Source organism: Lithobates pipiens, unplaced genomic scaffold (genome assembly GCF_037356315.1).
Source record: "Lithobates pipiens isolate NorthernLeopardFrog02 unplaced genomic scaffold, aLitPip1_a1.2 Scaffold_8, whole genome shotgun sequence".
NCBI lineage: Eukaryota > Metazoa > Chordata > Amphibia > Anura > Ranidae > Lithobates > Lithobates pipiens.
The window spans coordinates 589,968,371-589,995,429 of record NW_027507903.1 but is presented as its reverse complement, the minus strand read 5'-3'; the positions used below and the strand labels follow the sequence as shown (position 1 = coordinate 589,995,429).

General features: G+C 38.7%; 1 protein-coding gene across 1 annotated transcript; it reads left to right on the top strand.

Moving 5' to 3' along the window:
- Window positions 1–1,161: 1,161 nt before the first annotated feature.
- Window positions 1,162–24,544, top strand: LOC143962288 (uncharacterized). Its single transcript, XM_077471592.1, has 2 exons — window positions 1,162–2,490; window positions 23,345–24,544. The coding sequence occupies exons 1-2, from the start codon at window positions 1,213–1,215 to the stop codon at window positions 24,542–24,544; spliced, it is 2,478 nt and encodes an 825-aa protein (XP_077327718.1). The 5' UTR covers window positions 1,162–1,212.
- The last annotated feature ends 2,515 nt before the right edge of the window (window positions 24,545–27,059 follow it).

Sequence of the window (27,059 nt, the reverse complement as noted above, 5' to 3'; positions counted from 1 at the left end):
TACTATATTTTGGGTTGCTCTCCTTCATTTATGCTTGTTTTCCCTTAGTGTAATCTGAATTGCATCAATATAACCCAGCTGAAAATTATTAGTTAATTACAAAATGTGTTTATCATCTGGTAATAATGGCTGTCTTGTCCAGATTAGAAATTTTTTAGCAACATACACTCTTAAACATGATCTGAATATTGGCTGGTTCATCAGGAATCAGCCAACATTTGGACAGTGTGTCCAAGGGGCATGCTGGAATACCAGCATCTGACCAGCAGCCCATGGCTGTGAGCGCTGATTAGTGTGTCCAGCCAGTTCCCCCGTTAGAACACAAAAGCTCAGCCAGGGAGATCACCAGACTAACATTGGATAGTTAGTATGGCGAACCCTCAGTTTTCTTTTTACCTTATCTCGCTGTATTGAATGAAAAATAAAACGTAATGTGTGTGCCGGGCTGAACTTCCAGCAAGACCCTGTTAAGATGGGTATACACTAGTAGAATTGTGTTAGACATTTTTAAATCATTGACATGTGTTTTTGACCACAGTGAGGAGAAAATTTGAAGGAGCAGGATGGAAATTTCTTCTCCCATGCATGATTTTCTAACAGCGTATATGGATTAAATTTGGTCAAGCCCATTCACTCCAAAATTAAATATTAGAAGCAAATTAAGTACCAAACTACTTTTTAATAACATTTTAATATACTGAGAACTACTGTTTGAATTTTCATTCAAAATTCTACTAGTCTGTACCCAGCTTTAGACAAAATTATATGTTTACAGCTCAGGCTTCCAATTTCCTTCTTGTAGCTTTGAAAAACACAACTAAACACTGTACTGAACTGAAAATCTTATTATACTGTATAGTTTATTTGGTGGAATTCATCATATGAGAAGAGCTTGTTTTGTCTAGTCATTACTATAAGAAAAGAACCAACTAATATCATAATAATAAAAAAGTGGGTGAATTATTAACCTTAAAAATATTAAAATCATCCATCAATAATATGTCAGAGTTATTGATTTTCATTACATAAATCTGCTGTGTGCAATAACAAAATGGTTCAATTACAAATTACAAAAGACTAAAAAACACAAAATCTGACTTACAGTTGTTAATACTAAGATACTGAATTTACATATATTTTTATTTTTCCACATAGGTAAAAGTGAGACAAGTATTGACACCTTTTACAACTAAACGGATCTTCATCAACACAATGAGTCAAGTAGCGCAGAAACCATATGAGTGCTCCGAGTGCCAGAAAAGTTTTACTTTTAAGTCACAACTTGATATTCACCAGAGGACTCACACTGGACTGAAGCCATTTACGTGTTCAGAATGTGGCAAGTGCTTCTTACAACTTTGTAATCTTACTGTACACCTAAGAATTCACACAGGAGAGAAACCATTCAAATGTTCAGAATGTGGCAAATGCTTCTCAACAGAAAGTCATCTTGCTCTACACAAAAGAATTCACACAGGGGAAAAACCATTTGCATGTTCAGAATGTGGCAAATGCTTTTCACGTCATGCTCATCTTACTCAACACCAGAGGACTCACACAGGAGTGAAACCATTTAAGTGTTCAGAATGTGACAAGAGCTTCTCAATAAAGCAAAGTCTTATTTCACACCAGAGGATTCACACAGGTGAGAAACCATTTAGATGTTCAGAATGTGGCAAGTGCTTCTCTGAAAGGCAAAATCGTAATAAGCACCAGAAGACTCACACAGGAGAAAAAACATTTAAATGTTCAGAATGTGACAGCTGCTTCTCCCAAAGGTATCATTTTGATAAGCACCAGAAGACTCACACAGGCGAGAAATCATTTAGATGTTCAGAATGTGACATGTGCTTCTCACTAAAACAAAGTCTTATGTCACACCAGAGGATTCACACAGGAGAGAAACCATTTAGATGTTCAGAATGTGACAAGTGCTTCTCTGAAAGGCAATATCTTAATAAGCACCAGAAGACTCATACAGGAGAAAAAACATTTAAATGTTCAGAATGTGACAGCTGCTTCTCTCAAAGGTCTAGTCTTATTAGGCACCAGAAGACTCACACAGGAGAGAAACCATTTAGATGTTCAGAATGTGAAAAGTGCTTCTCTGACAGGCAAAATCTTAATAAGCATCAGAAGACTCACACAGGAGAAAAACCATTTAAATGTTCAGAATGTGAAAAGTGCTTCTCTCAAAGGTATAATCTTGATAAGCACCAGAAGATTCACAGAAGAGAAAAAACATTTAAATGTTCAGAATGCAACAAGTCCTTCTCACGAAATTATCGTCTTACTCAACACCAGAAGATTCACACAGGAGAGAATCCATTTAAATGTATAGAATGTGACATATGCTTCTCAAATAAAACAAATCTTACAAAACACCAAATGATCCACAGTGAAGCAAAGCCATTAAGATGTTCAAACACATCCTTCTCCAGCATCCCTTTCAAGCCTCATAACTCTTCCTTCTATGCCAAGATCCTCGATGTGTAGCCTGTTTTGTTCCTTGCAGCCTTCATTTCAAAACTATATTGGACATATTGACACCAGAGGATTTCCATAAGTGAAAAGCCACGTGAAGACTGTAGCAACGATTTCTCATAGCAACATTAAGTAATCTACACTAGGTAGAAGAAGCCTTTTTTAATGAATTCCTTCTCACGAAATTATCGTCTTACTCAACACCAGAAGATTCACACAGGAGAGAATCCATTTAAATGTATAGAATGTGACATGTGCTTCTCAAATAAAACAAATCTTACAAAACACCAAATGATCCACAGTGAAGCAAAGCCATTAAGATGTTCAAACACATCCTTCTCCAGCATCCCTTTCAAGCCTCATAACTCTTCCTTCTATGCCAAGATCCTCGATGTGTAGCCTGTTTTGTTCCTTGCAGCCTTCATTTCAAATCTATATTGGACATATTGACACCAGAGGATTTCCATAAGTGAAAAGCCACGTGAAGACTGTAGCAAAGATTTCTCATAGCAACATTAAGTAATCTACACTAGGTAGAAGAAGCCTTTTTTAATGAATGTGATAAATATTTGACATTCAAATACATTGATCCAACAACAAAAGTCTTACAAGGAAATGAAGCCATATCAAAATCTTGAATATATAAAATGGTTCCAACTGCAATCACACCAGAAGGTTCATTGGAGAGTTACAAAGCAATTGTGCAATGGAGTCTACAGCAAGCAAGCCGCAATGACTGGAAATGCCATACAGGATCCATTCTAGGGGATCATAATTACAAAGATATAATTCACTTATTTTTGATAGGCAGTGCTCAGAGATCATGAAATTGATAGATTTTTTTTATTGAATATAAAAATGTAATTCCTTAATAAAGTTTTAAAGGGTGGTAAAATTGTAAAGATGAACAAAAAAGATCATTGTATTTTATAGACGTTTACAAAATAAACAGTTTTCCTGTTTACAAAAGAAAAACATTGACAGGAGTTTTAGATGCCTCCCTCCATCTCCCAACATTTTCCTACTGTATTCGCTACAGTATAAAATTTACAAAAATTACCATATGGAAAGTGTTGACAATACATAACAGGTGTAGAAAGTTTACAGACATAGAACAAAATATAGATATCTTTCAAGCAAATCTCATGAGCAACCGAAGTCATCTTTTAACCACCTGCTGACCGCTCACAGTAAATATACTCCGAGCGGGCAGCAGGTACAGACCCGGTCATGTACATGATCAGCCTTCTTCTGGGTTTGGTGTGCACATGAGCGTGCTCCTTCTTGACCCATGCTGTGATTGGACACACCACGAGTTTGTGATTTCAGCCAATATTTTCAGATTATATCAGCTAATCAGTTTTACAAAAGCACAGAACTCTGTGTACTGTGAACAGCGATCTGGCTGTTTCTTCTCCCTAAAAAACAGGGAGAAAAAAACGCCAGATAGTAAAGTAAAAGCTGCACACATTACATACATTACACATTGTTAGGCAAACAGTTACCCTTTGATTGACACTAGATGTTAACCCCTTCCCAGCCAGTGTCATTAGTACAGTGACAGTGTACAGTATTAGCACCAATCACTGTATTAGTGTCAGTATTGATGTTAGTGTGCCTCCCAGCCAGTATAAGCTAGTGCCAGATTGCCCGGGACACTATCACAGTCCTACTATAACTCACTGATCTCTATCGTTACCAGTATAGCATCATAGCTGCACAAATTCCATTTCACACTGTATACTATAGTTTGTAGACTCTATAATTTTTGCACAAATTAATTACTATACATTTATTGACATTTTATTTACCAAAGACATGTAGCAGAGAGGATGTGCGGACTCAAGGAGCTTGATCCTATTGTTCACCTACCACACTATACTGTCCTTTTGCGATAGAGGCAAGCTAGATTCATATCAATGAGTTTGTTAATCATTATGTGAGATGTTTTCTGAAAATGTTCAAGATACTTAAGTTACTGTCTTGGAACTGTTGTAAACTTTGTTTTCTATGCCTTTATTTTTCAATAAAACATTATTTGATTAAAAAATGTAGCATGTAGCAGAATATATTTTGGCCTAAATGATTAAATATTTTTTATTTTTTGTGGATAAGTTTTACAGAAAGTGTAAAATATAACCCCCCCCCCCCCCCCACATTTTTGGTCTTTATGCATGTATACAGTATAATAAAAATGTAAAAAATGTAAAAACCCACTGGTGATCAAAGGCCACCAAAAGAAAATTCTATTTATGTTGAAAATTATATAAAATGATAAATATTTTTTTTGTATTTTATCGGATATGTTTATAATAAAGTATGAAATATAATTTTTTTCCAAAAATTTTATTTTTTTTAAATTTATATAATAAAAATTAAAAACCCGGTGGAGATAAAAGACCACCAAAAGGAAACTCTTTGTGTGAAAAAAATATATACATTTTATTGGTGTACAGCATTGCATGATTGTGCAATTGCCAGTTAAAGTAGCACAGTGCTGAATAGCAAAACATGGCCTGGTCATGAAGGGGTTAAAATATCCTGGAGCTTAAGTAGTTATCTTTAACTTTAAGCATTGCCTTGACTGAACTACATTGATATCTAAGAAACATTGCACATTAATGATGGCTAATATAAATTAAAGAAATAAAAGCAATTCATACACATAACCAGCAACGTAATTACTGGTATATTGTTTAATCTACATTATACAGTAAATTAATAAAAAAAAAAACTGTAAAGAGGTAAAAGATGTCTTCCAAATACAGGACCTATGTCTGTGTTTATTAGAATTTTTACAAAGAAATGCAACAGCCTGTATCACATGTGAAAAAAAGAAAACATGTTGTCTGGGTTAGATGTCCAAACAAAAATTACTAGATATATGGTAGAGCATTTGAGACCCATCCAACCATCATTCCCACATATAGGCAGGAGTAAAGCCCCGTACAGATGGCCAAATGTCGGGAGACATCTGCTGAATTAAAAAAAAAATATCTGATATGCGGCCCATGTGTATGCCACCCTGTCCGACAAAAGCTGGCCATTTGGCCAGCTCCTGACAGATAAACATGCTGGTAAAACCAGCAGCTGACTGACTCCTGATCAGCACTTTCAGCGAATGGCAGAGAGCACTGATTGGAGTTTTCTGGTGGGGGCTGTCCCCCTGTTAGTACACAACAGCTCAGCAGGAGAGATCACTGTACTAACTTCACATATTTAGTACAGTGGCTCTGACCAGAGCTGACAGTTTTTTTTCTTGTTCAACCCATTTAGTTGAGCAAAAAAATACCTCAGTGTGTACCAGGCTTAAGGAACACTGCCTTGTGTGTGAAAGAGGTCAAGGAGGGTCTGGAAGAGGATTTACACACATATTCTTTTTTTTTTTCTTTTATTTGTCACCTCAGTGAGTTTATACAGGAGACTTGATTCACCTTGCAGCTCATTTATGTCTCCTCCCAATTCCACATCATCATGACATATTTAATTACTTAACTTTTTCTTTCTTAATTTATTCTTATACAAACATCCTCTAATCTCCATATCAAATGGAAAAAAAAATATTTAAAATAGGACAAAGACCAGATAAGCAAAAAAGAGCAAGAAACCTCGCCTCCCATTAATATTTTTAGAATAAGCTCAATAGTTATTCTCATAACTCTACCCCCGAATGCATATGTTCTATTTTCTTCCCGCTTCACCCCTCCTTGCCCCCCTCAACCCCCCTAATCCCCCCACCAGAAAGAAAAACACAGGGAGTAGGCGCACAAAGGACACCTAGAAAAAGACTATAATCTATAAGAACACCTATTGTATCCCTTCTACTTATAGGGGAATCCCTAGTTTCAACAACCAGGCACCCCATATCCTCTTAAACTTCTTGATATTGCCCTGTTTGATGAAAAAAAAAACTTTCATTGCTAATTATTGTTATTATATTAGCTAACCAAGTTTCAACTAGCGGGCCCGAGTGTGACTGCCATTTTTGAGCAATTAACTTCCTTGCCTGAAAAAGGCATCTAATGACTGGTATAGTCGTATTTTTCGGGATTGTGTGTCCCTCCGGTATAGCCAATAAACAAGTCCTCGCTATTGCCTCTAGTGTTAGGTTGAAAATTCTATTTATCTGGTCTATGACCTGTGTCCAATACCTAAACAGTTTCGGACACCTCCAAAACATATGAATAAAATCTCCGGCCAAGCCGCATCTAGGACACTGATCATTCTCTCTCCAACCCAGTTTAAACATTTTCCTAGGGGTATGATATACCCGATGGAAAGAGAAAAGGTGGGAATCTTTCTGGGAAGGAGAAATAGAAACATTGATTCCCTGTTCCATTATCCAATCCCAATCAGGGGTGGATAATGGACCCACGTCCCTCTCCCATTTTTTCCTATTTTTAATCAAACCATTACTGTCTAATATTTTATCTCCAAGTCTGGCATATAAGTATGAGATCAGACCTTTGAGCTTATCCAGGGAAATAATTTGTGAAAGCACGGGGATCTGAATCAACTGTACCTCTTGAGATCTAAATTGTGCCTGGATTGCATGTCTGACCTGGAGATATTTATAGAACGAGCGGTTCGACAGCAAGAACTCTGACTTTAGATCAACAAAGGATTTAATATCTGAACCCTGGAACATCTGAGCCAACTGATCTATCCATTGGTTTACCCCTTCCCTACATCTTTCTACTTTAAATAGCTCTATTAAATTTCTATTATCCCAAAGGGGAGCCAATACGGATACCTTCTGATAGCCCAATACAACCTTAGCTGTTTTCCAAAGTTTGACGATCTGGTTAATCGTTGGGCAGTGAATATCAAAAGAATTTGCCTCCAGGGCTTCCATAAGCGTATTATGCGGACGTCCTATCATCATTAACACATGGCAAGGACTACCTTCATTTATTGCTGTTGCTCCTGCTAAGTGCTGTAGCTGAGCCGCTAAATAATAAAGTCTGGGATATGGAATCGCCATCCCCCCTTCCTCCAGCGGCAGCTGCAACGTCCGTAAACAAATCCTGGATGGCCCCTTTCTCCATACAAGGAGTCTAAATAAGGATTCTATTTTCCTGAACCACCTCAGACCAATCCATATCGGTGAGTTGTGAAGAAAGTATAAAATTTGAGGAAACCATACCATCTTGACCAAGTTGCAGCATCCCGCCATCGACAGGGGAAGGCGGCTCCAAATATCCGCCTTGTGTTTTAACTTCGCCAGGAGTGGGGATAAATTATCTTCCAGGTAAGAGTTTACATCCCTTGTAATCCACACCCACAAGTACTTAAATTTCTCCACCATCTTCAAGTTCCCAATGTCCTGTGAATTGTAAGTGGCCTCCATTTCTATCAGGAGTTTGTCCTGGCAGTTGAACCGTTGGCCATTGCCATTAGGGCGAACCCTGATATACGGGGATTTAGGAGAGGACAGATGGAGGAAAAAATTGCATTGTTTGCCGACGATGTCTTGCTTTTCCTAGGGGATGTCCAAACTTCATTTAAAGCGGTGATGGGACTGATTAGAGAATTTGGACATAAGTCCGGATTAACTATTAATTGGGACAAATACACACATATTCTGAAGAGGAGCGAAGAGCCAAGTGGTGTAAAAGTGGAAGGAGTTCAGGAGATAAAGTTGTTCTAATCACACACTCACATGAATATAAACCACTGAATGGATATCAACTGACAATGCAGCAAAAAAGTTGTGTTTTATTATCTTTTTTTGTTCATTATTATAGCTTTAAGGAGTGGAACAAAAACTCCCTTAAATATCTTCAGTTCAGGCTTGCTTTGGTACATTTTCATACAAATTTGGAAATGGGATTGATTGATATTTTGCATAAAGGTAGCCATAGACAGGAAACTGTTCCCCTACAATAACAGATGGAGAAACATTATTTCTTCCTTGAACACTTCTGTGTCCAATTTGTTATTAGATATGTCCAGAGAATTATTCAACTCTCATAAAGTCTAGTCTCATGTGTTACATGAGGGCCAAGAGTTGTAGACTACCTGTGTTGTCTATTCGTTTGGTGGAGGTGTGAGCCCTAAAAAGAGCTAAGGCACAGAGTATAAGGAGCCAGCTGGTATTCATATGTGTGCTCCACAAGATGGGTTTTGTTGAAGGACAGCTCTCAGGTTGTGACCCTCAGACATACCCAAGCAGGCAGCATCTGACCGAGGAAGGAACCAAGTTTTAGTACTATATTGGTAGACAGTCTCAGGAATGTAGACAATAACTCTGGAAGATTGGAATACAGAGGGGTCACAGAGTGACACAGACGTCGTAGGAGACATGGAGATCCCTGGAGATACTGGAAGTGCACAAGACACAAGGGTGAGAGTTTGTTGCAGAACTAGAGTGCTGAGAATACAACATCAGTGTTAGAATCTCTTGTAGCACTGTGTAATGGAAATACAGGTTTATGTGTCCTTTGTAGCACTGGGGCGCTAGAAACACAGGAATACAAGAGTCTATATTATTGGCTTCACTGGGGTTATAAGTACACAGGTTTGTCAGTTGCTTTCCTCTTGAAGATGCATCCCCATGCAAGCAGTCCCATTCATGTCAATTGGGATGCATGCACAGGTATTCTATGCAACTCCTTGCAAGCAGCAATTCATGTCAATTAGGATGCAGTAGCTGCACATACACAACCACTGCTCCCAATTTATAGGTTCCCAGCCCAAAACACACACTGTCCTACATTTGCACTCACACATCTGTCAAATTGGAAGCAACATCTGTGCCCATGCAGCCACTGCATTCCAATTTACATAAATTGAACTACCTGTACGGAGAGGCACAGTGAATGAGGCCTTATTCATGGAGTTCAGCTCCAACCAAAAGGGTAAATGTTTGGATGTTCTTCCAGCTGCCCAAACAGCCAAGGTAAAACCACAGGGTATATTGCAGCTTCCATTTTGCCTATTTTAATTAACAGTGCTAAAAATGTTAGATCCACTATTTTTTAAAGCTGCCCATACATGGGTCAGTTTTTTTTTTTCATTTAAATAGCAGACCTCTGGATGGGGTAATCCTGCCCGTGGTGTTATTGTGATCTGACAGTGGGGTGACTTCCCCACCATCAGAATACACAGATCAGCACTGCAGGCCATAGCTGCATAGCTGATTGAATGTATTTTTTCCAACAGGTCAGTTGAACAGAAGTCAACCAGTAGATCAACTTATGCTTAACCACAGTGGCCATACATGAATCAAAATTGGAATGGTCCCTGCAGAAATGGCCACATTTTGATCCATGTATGGCCAGCTTAAAATATACTGTATGTTTAACAAATAGTCCAATAGGTGATACAAGATATTTTCAACACAAAGAATTCATTTGAATCATGTTTTTCCTTCCAAATTACAAAAGTCACACACTAACACGAACAGGATGAATTACCGAGTAAGAAATTTAATAATGATTTATGATCTATCCACTCATAAGCATAAACAGTGTCAATTATTTTAGAATGAATATGGCAGAAATGTTGTATTCTGTAGAAATAAAGAATTATCTTTTAATGGCGAAGGAGTGAGAAAGGAAAAATATATTTTTCTAATTTTCTTATCAAGTTTGAAACATGGTTCAATAAAGTCTAGCATGAAGGTGGTCATAGGCAGAAGCCATTTTCCTCAGAATAGTGACAGGGAAAAATATCTTCACTTTCTGCTGTGCCCTCCATTAGTATTGTGTTTTGACCAATAAAGTGATCTTTTACAAGTGAGCTTTGGATCCTCTCATACATTCTAAAAAGTAAATGAGAGTAATGTTGCGTACACACGTAGCAGACTATCCAGCGGACTTAGTCTGGTGGACTGTCCGCCGGACTGTCCGCCGGATTTTCCGAACGAGCTACCTGCCCACACACGGTACTTTTGCGGTGGACTAAGTACAGTGAACTAAGTCCACGGTACTTTTGAAATGAACGGACTTTTCCCGCCTGGAGAAAAGTCCACTCAGGTTGCGCGCAGCTCCAGGTTGCTGGCCCCATCACCTGGTATGGACTTAAAGGGGAATCACTACGCCGAAAAATCGGCGTGGGGGTCCCCCCCTAGGTCCATATCAGACCCTTATCCGAGCACGCTACCCAGCTGGCCAGGAAATAATAAGAGGGGCCCCCGGATCCCGGCCCCCCACCCTATGTGAATGAATATGGGTTATAATGTACCCCTACCCATTCACCTGTGAAAAATTTAAAAAAAACACAACACACAAGGGTTAAAATATTTTATTGCACAGCTCTGTGGGTCTTCTTCCGTCTTCGGGGTGTTGTGATATGGCTGAACCAGAGTGACTCCATCTTTATAAGTTCATATAAGATTAACTTGGGTTAACCTACAGTACTAGTTAGTTTAAACTCTGTATCTGCAGACTATGGCAGTTTTCCTATAAAACATGCATATAAGAAAATATAGCTTGCATAAGCAGTTTTATTCTGTACTGTCTAAATAAAGAAATTGTCTGGGCCACATATCTCATGACTGTGACTCAGAAGCAGATTACATAATTAATGATATGTAATGATATGTAATGTACGCCTCTGTATTAACCACACCCATGTACTATGCAATGATTGGCTGATAAGGGTGCATATAAAATGCAGCCCCTCCCAGAATAAACCAGACAACCCCTGAACATTAATCTTGATGTTTTCTCCTTAATACTGCAGTGTTAAGTAAAGGGTTTCATGAGTATTGTAATTGTGTTAGTTATACCTCTAGCTGGCCTTTGTCAGGTATATAGAAATACGATTTTAATCACAACACGGGGGTCTTCTCGCCGGACTCCTCCGCTATCTTCTGCTCTTTTGCTAGCTCTTTCACTAGCCGAGGAGCCCTGCTTTCTTCTTCGCCACCGCCCTCTTCTTCTGACTTCGGGGGTCTTGTCCCCCTCTTCGGTTCTTCTTGCCGGGCCACCGCGCCTTCTTCTAGCTCTTTTGCAAGTGGTGGCCTGGTCTTCTGTCGCCACTGCCACTGTCACCGTCTTCTGTTCTTCTCCTCTTCTCTTCTGGAGATGTTGCCTCGTCGCTGTCTCTGGTCACTATGACAGGACACGTGGCGTGTGGCGACTTATATAGGGACATCACCGGATGATGTCCCCGCCCATTATGATGTCCCAGTCCCAGCATCCTTGGGTAAAAAAGTCCGCCAGAGCCTACACACGGGCGGATTGTCCGCCAGACTTTTCCACCGGATTGTTTGATCGTGTGTATGTGGCATAACTAACAGTCCTTCTCTGAGAATTTTTTCTACTTGCTCTGTGATAGCAAATATTCTGAAAGACAAATGGCATTTTCCTTCTGAAAATGCCATTTGCTTTCTGTTTTTCTTAGGAAAAAAATACTTTATATCCTTCTATGGTATACTTACAAAGCAAAACCTGAGCTGAGAATCATATTAGGCCATGAATTGCTGACAGGATGGGTCAATGTAAAGATACCCTAAAAATTACTTACTTATATAAATAAAAATTTGATTTTTAATTTGTTGATTTCGATTTTGTTGAGTTTTTGTTTTTAACTTTGTCTATTGTTTTATTTGTAGGTTACATGCTTAAACTAGATCATACTTAACTTGAACATGTAATGCCTATTAATTCATATTGTCTATTGTCATGTTATCCAGCCAAAATATATTGCAAAGCAGAAAATACAATATATTGTACAGTAAATAGTGAGCAAGTAAAAATTATACCTTCAAAACACCTGTGGTCTAGTTAGAATAGTTTTTTCCAAAAAATAGAACTGCATTAAATGCAGAATATCCAAGGTTTACTTTTAAAGCCTATGTTTATTCTTAATTTTTTAAACCACACAAGGTTACATTCTTACATTCATTGTGTCCCTTATGCTGGCGAATGCTGTCTTAGCTGAAAACTTCCAACATCTGCTTCTCCCCCCATACCCCCACAGAGGTAATGTTCTAGAGCTGCAGGGTTAATACAGCCATTAGACTTGTCATAGGTACTTGTCAATAGTGCTGACTGTGACCACCCTTTCCTCACCTTTCTCTATATATAAAAACTTTACTATAGCTTCAAGCAATGAAAAACACTTTATAAATGAAAGACAGGTGAATGAATGAAAGTTTCATCCTCTCTATTTACCACCTGTTCTTACAAATGCTTTCTACAGGGGCAATGTTATGTCTCTCGCTCTCTCTGGAGTCTTATACCTCTTTTTTTTTTTTTTTAAAAGGTGTTTATTTAAATTTTCAACATACAGCATATACAACAATCAGTATACATAGCGAATAGCCTCACTCCAGAGGTGCAGACAGAGGTATAAACCCTCAGGATATAGCATAAAGTAATGTATGTGGTGGCCCGAGCACTCCCCCCTGTAGGTAACCCTCCAGGCAGCGAGCTGGCACACAGTCCGCTACCTACCCCCGTTATTAGTGCAAAAAATTATGGCAGTGCCCGGAACACCCCAAGAAAACCCAAAATATGTGGTGGAGATGCACCAGTGGAGTAAACAAAACAGTTATATGCAAAAACACAGAAAACCCCAACGAAACAAAGACACAAAAAAGACATGCAGGCATCCTAACACACACACACAACTCAACCACACAAGTCACCGTCCCACTGCGCAGTATCATTTTTAACATAAATAGCAGCCTCGTAAGGTCATATGATTACTGATTACTACCCTAGTTCGCCCCTTCTCCCTATACCCAGCATCACCCTCTACAGTGCCCGAGGCCCCGGCCCTACCCCCACTGCCCCGCCTAGGGGGTCCTGCGAGGATAGCACCATCCCCCAGAAAGAACCAGAGACATCCAACCATGGTTGCCACACCTTATGGAACTTTTTCAAACAAGCTCTATTTTTATACACAATTTTAAATTTGGGGAGTTCACCATTAATAATACCATACAGGGATTGAATTCTTGGAGGAGCATTCTCTTTCCAGTGCAATAAGATCACTTTACGTGCATAAAATAAAATGGTACGTAGTAGAGTCCGAGCTGATGTCCTGTGAACAAAGTCATTCAGTATATCCAGCAGCCCCACCTCAGGGGTTTGGGGCACTGGGAGAGCAAGATGATCATCACAAAATGTAAACAGGTCCTTCCAGTACGCATCCAATCTAGGACAACTCCAAAACATATGAAATAAATCAGCCTTTTCAAATGTACATCTAGGGCACAAGGCCTCATTTCTCAGACCCATTCTAGCCAATCTAGCCGGAGTATAATGCAGCTGATGAATAAACTTAAACTGCACATATTGATCGGAAGTGCTGATAATGTCCTGGAAACACGTTTTTAGTAGTCTCCTCCCACCCCTCCTCCTCCAGGTCAGTTATCAAACGCTTCCACTTCACAAAAGAATTGTGAAATGGTTCTGCCCCTACCCTGGAGAAAGTGACCATAGAAAGTTGTAACCTGTTTAGTAAGATCTGGGTAAGACATCAGGTCCTCCATAGGAGACTCCTGAAGCTCTATGGTCAGAGAGCCAAACTGCGCCCGGATGGCATGTCTAAGGAGTAGATACTTATAGAAAAATTTATGATCTATTGAGAAGGTGCCCCGTAAATTTTCAAAGGATTCAAATACGTTTCCCTTAATGATATGGGACAAGTGCAGTATATGCAACCTAGACCACCATTGGGAGTCTGGATGCCCAAGTAATTCAGGCAGACTGGGATTGTCCCATAGTGGGGTTTGCGGTGACCTGCCTGGGGGGTGATAGAAAGCAGTTTCTCTCCCTCTCTCCAGGCCAGTAGGCCCACCTCCATAGGGGAAAACCTAGAGCATTTAGAATATAGTGCCCTATGCAGTACGTCATTAACTGAGTCAAACGGTGCATGTAGGATTGACATGAGCGTGGCGGAGGGGGTCTGAGGGCTGGAATGCAGCCAATCATACACATAGGTCAGTTGGGAGGCAAGGAAGTAGTTGCCTAAGTTTGGGTGGGCTAGGCCTCCTTTCGATTTGGAGGATTGCAAAGATGCCTTGGCAATCCGCGGATGGGAGTTTTGCCAGTTAAAGGAAGACACAATGGATTAAATTTTCAGAAATACCTTTTTTGTTATAGATACCTCATTTGTTTGTTTACATCACATGACGGCTGTGATTGGACACGGCCGTCATGTGATCAGGAGGGCCAATCACAGAGCCCTCCTGCCGATCTGAGATGCGCCGTGTCCGGGTGACACGAGCACATCGGGATCGCGCCGCTGCCCGGGCATGCGCGCGCGCGATCCCGCTCCTTCTGAAGGACGTTCCTGAACGTCCTATCAGAAGTAGTCGGCTCCCACCTGGCTGTATATGTGCATTGGCCAGGTGGGAAGTGGTTAAAGTGGTCCGCCTGATGAAGAAGAGGATACCGGGTATCATAACAATGATATTCCTTTTCAAAGTGCCGACGTATAGCAATGGTGGGCGGTCAGTAAATGGTTAAGCTACTGGGTTAGCATAGTAATGAGGAAACTGGAATTTTCAGAAGTCAACAAGGGCAGCCAACAAGTTGTTTTTAAAAAGATGAACTTATGAAGTGTCAGGCTAGGAGCAGCTAACAGGTAACAGTTCAGGTGTGCTGATTATACAAAGAGTTCAAAGAACAAGAGCACATACCATGGGTCTAAGCAGAGCAGGTCAGCTGGGACTTGTAGTTCACCGCTGCAGATGAAGGCAGATGATTGTTGGACCTTGTAGTTCACTGCTGCAGGTGAGGGTAGATGATTGCTGGACCTTGTAGTTCACTGCTGCAGATGAGGGTAGATGATTGCTGGACCTTGTAGTTCACTGCTGCAGATGAGGGTACTACAGTAGAATCAGGCAAAGTGTAGTCTAGGCAAGCTAGGTCATACATAGGTAGATCAGAGTCCAAACGGTACCGAATCAGAAATGAGCAAGGAGGGTCAAACAAGCCGGGTCATACACGAAAGACACAGAGCACATATCAGCTAGATCAAACACAAATGTAAACTCTAACACGAGCACTGACTGAATGCTGATACAGGTGAAAGAATTTGCTGATACAAATTATGCATTTGTGTTTGGAAGAAATTTCTTCTATTGAATTCGACAATCCAGGATCTGGGAGGTTTATTTCCCCACAGTCACCATAAAAAGCATGTATGACCCTTAGAATATATACAGTGGTGTGAAAAAGTGTTTGCCCCCTTCCTCATTTCCTGTTCCTTTGCATGTTTGTCACACTTAAGTGTTTCGGAACATCAAACCAATTTAAACAATAGTCAAGGACAACACAAGTAAACACAAAATGCAATTTGTAAATGAAGGTGTTTATTATTAAAGGTGAAAAAAAATCCAAACCATCATGGCCCTGTGTGAAAAAGTGATTGCCCCCTTGTTAAAACATACTATAACTGTGGTTGTCCACACCTGAGTTCAATTTCTCTAGCCACACCCAGGCCTGATTATTGCCACACCTGTTCACAATCAAGGCATCACTTAAATAGGAGCTGCTTGACACAGAAAGGTCCACCAGAGGATCCTTAAAAGCTACACATCATACCGAGACCCAAAGAAATTCAGGAACAATTGAGAAAGAAAGTAATTGAGATATATCAGTCTGGAAAGGGTTATAAAGCCATTTCCAAAGCTTTGGGAATCCAGCGAACCACAGTGAGAGCCATTATCCACAAATGGCGAAGACATGGAACAGTGGTGAACCTTCCCAGGAGTGGCCGGCCGCCCAAAATTACCCCAAGAGCTCAGCGACGACTCATCCAAGAGGTCACAAAAGACCCCACAACAACGTCCAAGGAACTGCAGGCCTCACTTGCCTCAGTTAAGGTCAGCGTTCATGCCTCCACCATCAGGAAAAGACTGGGCAAAAATGGCCTGCATGGCAGAGTTCCAAGGAGAAAACCACTGCTGAGCAAAAAGAACATCAAAGTTCGTCTCAATTTCTCCACAACACATCTTGATGATCCCCAAGACTTTTGGGACAACATTCTGTGGACCGATGAGACAAAAGTGGAACTCTTTGGAAGGTGTGTGTCCAAGTATATCTGGCGTAGAAGGAACACTGCATTTCATAAAAAGAACATTATACCAACAGTAAAATATGGTGGTGGTAGTGTGATGGTCTGGGGCTGTTTTGCTGCTTCAGGACCTGGAAGACTTGCCGTGATAAAAGGAACTATGAATTCTGCTGTCTACCAAGAGATCCTGAAGGAGAATGTCCGACCATCTGTTCGTGTACTCAAGCTGAAACGAACTTGGGTTCTGCAGCAGGACAATGATCCTAAACACACCAGCAAGTCCACCACCGAATGGCTGAAGAAAAACAAAATGAAGACTTTGGAGTGGCCTAGCCAAAGTCCTGACCTGAATCCTATTGAGATGTTGTGGTATGACCTTAAAAAGGCCGTTCATGCTCGAAAAGCCTCTAATGTAACTGAATTAGGACAATTCTGCAAAGATGAGTGGGCCAAAATTCCTCCAGGACGCTGTAAAAGCCTCATTGCACGTTATCGCAAATGCTTGGTTGCAGTTGTTGCTGCTAAGGGTGGCCCAACCAGTTATTAGGTTTAGGGGGCAATCACTTTTTCACACAGGGCCATGATGGTTCACCTTTAATAATAAACACCTTAATTTACAAATTGCATTTTGTGTTTACTTGTGTTGTCCTTGACTATTGTTTAAATTGGTTTGATGTTCCGAAACACTTAAGTGTGACAAACATGCAAAGGAACAGGAAATGAGGAAGGGGGCAAACACTTTTTCACACCACTGTATTCGTTTGGGTCAGAATCATTTGGTAAGCCTACATCTACTAAGGTGGTGGTACTGGCACACGGGTGTTTGCATGGTAGACCTCTAGGATTGGACGGTCCATTTCATACTTAACTGCACACGTGGGACTTGAATTTTTCACCTTCAAAAGGACTTTTTATCCCCAAAAAAATTTCTGATTTTGTTTTTTCACTTTGATTATTTGTTCATTTATCACGGTTCATGGAAGTGTTATGACACTTTTTGCTAATTGTTATGATACATGCCATAAGAATCACGTATATTTAAGAGGCATTTCACGTATGAGGGATATCTATTTATAGACTTATGTACAATAATTTATGAGTACAAATGCATATGGAAGTGGTATGACACTTTTTTGCTGTTAATTGGTTTAACATACGCTATACGAATTACGAATATTCATGTGGCTTTTCACGTATGGGTAATATTGTTTTATAGATTTATGCACTAATTTTTTCCTTTTAGCCCTACACTTTGCATACTCTTTACATTGTTTTGAACTAAAATATCCATCTTAGTGTGTTAGCTGCTTCTTAATATTTGGATAGCGCAGTGTTCTTTTTGGTTTTATTTTGTGCGACCGTGTGCATGCAAGACAGGTTTGAGCCAACATCTGTCGGAAAAAAACCAATGGATTTTGTTGTCAGAATGTCCGACCGTCTGTATGGGGCATTATCGCCTTCTATGTTATACTTATAAAGCAGAACCTGACCTGAGAATCATATTAGGTCATGGATTGGTGACAGGATGGGTCAGTTTAAAGACACCCTAAATATTACTAGTTACTTGAGAATCCATGTCATCTCATTCATGCAACAATTTCTAAGGGAAACAATTGGTTTTGGGGAAAGTATTTGATGGCCAATTCAAATAATAAAGAAATGATTGTGTCATCTGTTGTTGGTATCAGTTAAACCAGTCATCATGCATTTTTGTGAGTAGTATTTTACCCCTATTAAAATGAAATAGTGAGGAAAATAGTGGTGCTGATATTAAAATGCTATAATCACTTGCTTAGTGATTAGAAGGATACTACACTGAAAATTACCACATTGGATTTTTCATATTGACTTTTGAATATTAAGCTTATTTGTTTTCACTTGTCACAGCGTGGTAATAATATTTTAAGCACAATCATTTTTGTTCACTATTCATATGTAATTTTTGTTATAAAGTTTATTTGGTTTTCACTTGTCATGGGGTAAAAATAACATTTGAAGCAGGCTTTTCTTTAGGATAGGCACTTATTGTTATAATTATAGCATTATAAATTCAGCATCACTATTTTTCTCACTATTTAATTTTAATAGGGGTAAAATACTACCCACATACTTTATCATTCAAGTGGCAGCTTTAATAATTAGAGTTGACTTATCCTGAAGTTCAGTGGTGGGACATCAAGTGTGGGCGTGTTAAACCTGTTGACCATCGGTTGAAAATATCATGCATTTTTATTTAAGTGTCCTTCCTGTTATATTCTCTCCCAGTATTAAAATGCTAATGACTTGCAAAGTGAGTGGAAACAAAGGATAGACACACTGTCCAATAAGCATAATAAAACATGCCCTTTTTAGGGAAATTACACCCTTTTAGCAAATCTAAAGCCCCCTAATGTTGGTGAATTGTGATGAATTGTATATAAGGTGAAGCAGAGCTCAGTCACTTACATGTATTGCAGGAAGGTCAGGGGAACAAGAATAAATATATTGTACAATACACAGTGAGCAAGTAAAAACTATATCTTCAAAACTCCTGTGGTCTAGTTAGAATAGTATATTTTTATTTCCAGTATAAAATATAACTGCGTTAAATGCAGAATATCCAAGGTTTACTTTTAAAGCCTATGTTTATTATTATTTTTTTAATCAACATAAGGGACAATACTTACATTCATTGTGAAGTGTCCCTTGTGCTGGTGGCTGCTGTCTTATTGATGGCTCTTAGTTGAAATATTCTAACCTTTGCCTCCCCCCAGTCATATGAATTGTGAACAAAAAGCAGAGGAAAATGTATGTTAATTAAAGCCTTATTCTGTGCTGCTAGTAAATTTACTTTACCTGCAATGCATAAATATGTCATATGGAGGTGACAGCGGAGGAATAAACACACTCCCTGTAACCTGGGTTTTCTGCGCCAATTGTCGCACCAAGGACAGGCATGGTAATGGTAGATGCCATAGGGTAAAGAGTAGAGATACATGCAAACATCTGCTCTCTCTCTTCCTTTTACTGACCTGGAAGAAAAATTACTTCTGAGAACCCATGTCACTTTTCCCAGCGAGTAGATCCCACTTTTGTGTCACTTTCTGCATTAGATTTATTGGAAGACATATGAGACAAAATGGGTATTTTAGACCCCTGTTTTTTCATTAAAAATAACCTGTTACCTAAAAATCATCACATGTGGTATTATAAATATAGTATAACAGCAGCCCAGAGTGGGGATTTAACCACTTGCCAACCGCCGCACGACGATGTACGTCCTATTTTTGAAGAGGGATATCTCGGTTGTGGCAGCAGCGGCTACCACAACCGAGATATCCATCTCTTCAGGTGGCGGTCAGCTGTACGATAACGGTGGTCTCCGCAGCGGATTCGCCACGAGATCACCGCTATTGGCGGCGGGAGAGGTGCCACTCCCCCTCCCGCCGCTTACCGTAGCCATCGGTAGCGGCGGAGGCGATCGGGTCCTCTTCCTAGCTGGGCATAGAGACAAGTGAGGCTAAGATGGCCCCCACTCGTCTCTATACCATAGGAGGGCGGAAGCGACGTCAAAACGTCACTTCCGCCCATACCTCTTAAAGGTATATTTTTTTTAAATGTCAGATTTTCTTTTTTTTTGTTGAATTTTAGCCCAAATATGAGATCTGAGGACTTTTTGACCCCAGATCTCATATTTAAGAGGACCTGTCATGCTTTTTTCTATTACAAGGAATGTTTACAATAAAAGTGATCCATTTATTTTTTTTAAAAACAGTGCAAAAATAAATAAAATCAATTAAAATAAATAAGAAAAAAAAACACCCCGTCACGATGAGCTTGTGCACAGAAGCATATGAAAACGGTGGTCAAACCACACATATGAGGTATCACCAGGATCAGTAGAGTGAGAGCAATAATTCTAGCCCTAACGCAAAAAATGCAACCTGTAGAATTTTTTAAATGTCGCTTATGGAGATTTTTGAGGCTAAAAGTTTGACGCCATTCCACGAGCGGGCGCAATTTTGAAGCATGACATGTTGGGTATCAATTTACTTGGCGTACCATTATCTTTCACAATATGAAAAAAAATTGGGCTAATTTTACTGTAAAGTAAATTTTTTCCAAAAAAAGTGTGCTTGTAAGACCGCTGCGCAAATACGGTGTGAAGAAAAGTATTTCAATGACCGCCATTTTATTCTCTAGGGTGTTAGAAAAAAAACAATATAAAATGTTTGGGGGTTCTAAGTAATTTTCTAGCAAAAAAAACTGTTTTAAACATGAAAACACCAAGTCTGAAAAAGAGGCCTGGTCCTTAAGTGGTTAAGCCAAATAAAAAACACAGAATGCCAGTACCAAGTATACTATAACCTGAAACTGTAAAGTCACAAATATCTACAAGTATCTGTATACCCTCTACAGCTTCCCCCGTCATTGATATTACAATCATAGTATTGTCTCTTATGAATGCTAATGATGTGCAAACCGTGGATTTTACATTTACACTCCCTGGTATTCCCTGTCTTTCCTCCAAACCTTCAAATGTTAATGAACGTGTCACCTGACTGGAACAATAACAAATAATAAGGCAAGTAGACCTTTAAGCAATTGGAAACACACCTTACATTGTTCTGATTTGAAAAGATCCCCTTAGCCAATCTAATGCTGCTTCATGTTAGTGAATGGGGGTGAAGTGAATATAAGGTGAAGCAGAACTCAGACAGGTAAAAGATTACTGGCAGACAAGGAGAACAAGGAGCAGCTAAAGGATCCCAATATTATACCATACCAGGTAAGATATAGAACTTTCCATATACATTTTTTTGTTCTTATAATTTTTTATCAAATTGAATAGTCCTTGTCATTTGCATCTGGGTGTTGTATTATTGTATTATTGTGCTGCATTACAATATTATATTTAACAATGTATTTCCTAATCATTAAGTCCCACTTTTCAAAGCATAAGGAACAATTTATTATTCAATTTTTTTTTTTTATATACTGAAAAATACTGTGTATTGCCTTTTGAAAATGTGTCTAATTTATTATATAAATTATATACATAAAAAAAATGAGCTTACAATAGCTCATATTTTTTAAATGTAGATAATTTATATAATTAAATACCTGAGGTGCAATTTGTTTATTTAACTATCTGTGAATAGAGAGTTTTATGTGCAAACAGAATTTTCAGTTATGTCTAATGCCAAACATCTCTTTTAATGTTTGATTGGTGTATAGCCCCTATTCATTTTTTATTGCTGTCAGTGACCAAACTAGAGACATTCGCCCTTTGTATTTGTCCTGGAGACCACTGTTAAAAGAATAGGAAATTATGGAAAATCCAAAAATGTATGGTTAATATTGAAACAGGAGATCAGGAGAAATCTTCCAATGGGGCAGCTGACAGTGATAACTATCTAGGAGAGGATTTCCTCTCACTTTGAAGATATTTTATTTTACTTCTTGTTGTATTTTCACTACAGGAAGTGATTGAAATGTATGTACAGTAAGAAAATATACCTTATGGAAATCAGATCATATAAAAATGATAAGGATTCTTGCATTCTCTACGCTATCCAAAATGAAAAAAAAAAATATAGATTGGAGTTATGGGACTCTCTTGCATTGACAGCCACCTAATGCTAACATAGTTCCATGTTTTTTTGCATTTGATAGACACTTTTAAATGCCCCGTGTGATCTTGGTTGTACCCCCCGTGTTATGAAGTTGCACACCTCCTGATTATCTCCTCCTGTGGTCCATTCTATGCTTCTGTGATTTTAGGATGTTTACTGTATATCTTTCTGTTTACTGTATATATGGCAAAACAGTGACAATAATCTTTTTTCAGAGGGCGTTTCGAGCCTTTGCTATCCTCCTGTTGAAAACGGCACTAAGCTAAGCCAAAACAGGAAGTGAGAGGAAATCCCTGCTAATTAAGAGAAGTCACCAGAACTAGTGTCGTCATTGGAAAATGTCCCTTCTATTACTTTTCTGGGAACAACCCAAAATTTTGGTTTATTTTACTTTTACTTTCAATGATAATGTTAAATAGGACAAATAGAGAGCATGAGTTTCCCTAACAGGTGCATAGACTGCACTAAAAACAGTGTTCTAATCCACATTCCCTTTACCCAAAACTCAAAAAAAGTTTTGCTTTTAGTTATATTTTAAATAAGAAATACATTTTTATGATTATTGGATCAGAATTACTCATCATGTCTAATCATTACTATAAAAAACAATCCACTATGTTTACCATAATGATAAATTATAGTGTAACTTTTTAATTATTAATCTAAAAATCAGTGAAGTTGCATTTCTATACTTCTCAGTCTGTTGGTAATATTAAAGTCGGTTTAAACATCTATTTTTATTTTTCATATAGGGAAATTACTAAGCTCTGTTGTAAACCGAACAACTATTGTTGAATAAATCACAGCTAAACTGAGTGTCATCAACACAAGAGTCACGTAGGCCTAAAAGGCCAAAATGTTCTGGATTTGAGCGATATTGAATCTTAATCTCAAAAAAGTCAGAATTTTTTCAGCCCTCTGGAGGGAAGAAGGTTCAGGAGGGGGTGCAAACTTGTACTCCCCTTTCCTTTTCAGCCAGGATGTATGTGTATATGAGGGTTTGGTATATATTTTGGGATGATCAGCACATCATTTTTTGTGTTGAAGGATCTGTAATAGATTTTGGACTATAGTGTACACTTTTAATTATAATTCAAAAAATCAGTAAAGTTGCATAGCTATACTTATCAGTCTGTTGGTAATAATAACATCATTGTAAACGTCTCTTTTTATTTTTCATATAGGTAAATTACAAAGCTCAGCTGTAAATCAAACATCTATTGTTGGAAAAAAATCAAAACTAAACAGATTGACGTTAACACAAGATGAGTCAAAGAGGAGAAAATTTGTATCCGTGCTCTGAGTGCCAGAAGATATTTACTTATAAGTACAAACTCAATGTTCATCTGAGGATTCACACTGGAGAGAGGCCATATAAATGTTCAGAATGTGACAAGTCCTTCTTACAAAGTAATCTTCTTGCTAAACACCTAAGAATTCACACAGGAGAGAAACCATTTAAATGTTCAGAATGTGGCAAGTGCTTCTCAGAAAATGGTAATCTTACTCGACACAAGAAGAATCACACAGGAGAGAAACTATTTAAATGTTCAGAATGTGGGAAGTGCTTCTTAAATCGTTCTATACTTACTGAACACCAGAAAATTCACACAGGAGAGAAACCGTTTAAATGTTCAGAATGTGGCAAGTGCTTCTCACAAAATAGTAGGCTCACTGGACACCAGAAGACTCACACAGGGGAGAAACCATTTAAGTGTTCAGAATGTGGCAAGTGCTTTTCAGAAAATGGTAATCTTACTCAACACAAGAAGACTCACACAGGAGAGAAACCATTTAAGTGTTCAGAATGTGGCAAGTGCTTTTCAGAAAATGGTAATCTTACTCAACACAAGAAGACTCACACAGGGGAGAAACCATTTAAGTGTTCAGAATGTGGCAAGTGCTTTTCAGAAAATGGTAATCTTACTCAACACAAGAAGACTCACACAGGAGAGAAACCATTTAAATGTTCAGAATGTGGAAAGTGCTTCTCAGATCGTTCTACACATACTCAACATCAGAGAATTCACACAGGAGAGAAACCGTTTAAATGTTCAGAATGTGGCAAATGCTTCTCACAAAAAAGTTCTCTCACTGGACACCAGAAGACTCACACAGGGGAGAAACCATTTAAATGTTCAGAATGTGGGAAGTGCTTCTCAGAACGTTCTAAACTTACTCAACACCAGAGAATTCACACAGGAGAGAAACCGTTTAAATGCTCAGAATGTGGCAAGTGCTTCTCACAAAATTGTCATCTCGCTAGACACCAGAAAAATCACACAGGGGAGAAACCATTTAAGTGTTCAGAATGTGGCAAGTGCTTCTCATGTTGTTCTGGTCTTACTCAACACCAGAGAATTCACACAGGAGAGAAATCATTTAAATGTTTGGAATGTGGCAAGTGCTTCTCACGATGTTCTAATCTTAATGCGCATAAAAGGATTCACACAAGAGAGAAATAATTTAAATGATCAAATTGTAGAAAGTGCTTCTTACACAGTTCTAATGTTACTATATACCAGAGGATTCACATGGGAGAAAAAGCCATTTAGATCTTCAAAATGGGACACATTTCTCATACAAAGGGAACATCTTACTCAACACTAGAAAATGCACACAGGGGAGAAGCCATGTGAAAAATATGACAAGGATTTTTCATAGAAGTCAAATGCTAAGATCCATAAATCTGTCGACACTGGAAAGAAGCCTTATTAATAAATGTGATATATTTTAAATGAAAATAATTAATTAATGCTTTACACAGAAGATAAGCCATATCCAAATCTGTAACAAATGTTTTTTTGAAACTGAACTTCCTGCAATCACATTGAAAGGTTTTTTTTTTTTATGGGGGGGGGTGATGTATAGAGCAAATTAGACTATAAAAAACAAGTACAGATCCATACAGGACTCATAATTTCAAAGATATAACTGACTCCTTAATGTTGTATTAATTAAAAGCATATAATTCTAATTCACATGTACAAGCATAACAAATTTTAAACACTTGACCTCTGGAAGATTTACCCCTCTTAAAGTGGGTGTAAACCTTCATTTATACCCGATGAAGTGAATAGCCTCAGAAGATACACAGAGATGAAACAAATCCTCCTAAAGTACATACGTTTTACTTGTATATCTGCTGTCATCAGCTTTCTACACTCTTGGGAAATTGCAGATCATGTTAAAAATAATTCTTTCTCTTTCAGCAGCACATAGGGGTGGGTGGGGAAACTGGGCCGTGTGAGAGCTGATTGGTGAAAAGGGACACCCCCTTCACATATGCCGGTGATCAGCGACTTACAGCGGGACTGCGATATTGTCATGGACATTCTGACACTTTTGACACTTTTTGAGAAACAATGACACTAATACAGTGATCAGCGTTAAAAATTTCCTAGCCAGTGTTGGGGTATAAAATGTGTGCTGCTTTTACTAAGGGAAATGGTGGATTTTAATCCCTATTTTGCAGGGAAAGAAAATTCATCATCCCCACCATTGCCAGGACAAAACTCTGCCTTGTTTACATTGACAGAGTTCGGTCCTGTGTGTCTTCTGGATGATTGGCGGGTGCCAGTGGTCATCCATTGGTCGGCACCCGCTGATCAGCATCTGGATCTAGAGCTGGGTCATCGGCATGCACACCCACTACAAGTGCTGGATCAAGTGCCTAGTATGGAATCCAAGAGCTGCCTTGCTGCCGCATATCTGTGTTGAGGATGCCATGAAAATAATTGGTTTTGCTTAATAAAGCTTAATAAAGCTTAAGAGGATGACTAAATTGCAAATATATATAAAAAAATGTTTAAATTGTGTAGATGTACTCAACATGTGTCTGAAAAATAAAAAGTGTTACAAATCATTTATGCCTTGGTTTCAACAACTCTCTTTATTAGAAATGATATGTTTAAGGTACAAAACATAGCCATTGGAGCATACTCCGGCTAATAATTGCAAATAACCATGTGCATAAGAGTGCAACTCACAACTTATCTCATAACTTTAACCACATATTGCTCAGATCCACCTCAGTTAGGAGTATGGCAATGATTAACATTACCTGGAAGAAACATTCTCCCTCCTGTTCACCAAAACATGATATTACAAGAATAACAGTTTTCAATTGCTATTACACTAGTATCCAAACCTGATTCCAAACTAAAGAGGAAATGTTGGTATGAGTTCAATTTTTAGTCACAATAGTGATATTTTAGTTAGAGCCTCCCTAACCTTTGTGCGTTCCACCATTTTGTAGTTATATTCTCCATAATACAAAATAAACAAAAACAACAGTACGGAGAGTAGAATACTCTCTAACCCTAAACAATATACATATAACCCTCAAATAAGGTCCAAGAAGAAATATGGGATGGGTAAATCTTCAAAAGGAAATATATACACACCATTTTTATATAACGTCAATTTTGCTCTAATGTTTTAAATACCTCTTTTTATTGCATACATTGTAATAACATACTATATGGGTCAACCATAATAACACATTATAACACAGGTGAACACTCCTACTTCATTAGTGCTGCACTAAGGCTTTGCGGATCCTTTTATGTTTATAGAAGTTTATTTGGCAGGGATTATAACAGTGAGATTATAACAGTATTCTGTCTCTAATGATGTAAGATACAAACTGGGTAATTCGAAATTAAGTGATGCCTAAGCTTTACATCAATTGATTGAGTTTAGAAGCAGCAGTTTCTTCTTAAAGCAGAGTTCCACCCAAAAATGTAATTTAAGCTTTTCGGAATCCTCCCCCCTCCGGTGTCACATTTGGCCCCTTTCAGGGGGAGGGGGGAGCAGATACCTGTCTAATCTAGGTATTTGCTCCCACTTTCTTCCATAGATAGCCACAGTATCCGCAGATATCTATGCCATGTCCGGCGCCTCCTCTGCCCCCCCCCCCCCGCAGTCTTCTGGGAGACATACAGGTCCCAGAAGACAGCAGGGAGAAGTGGGATCGCT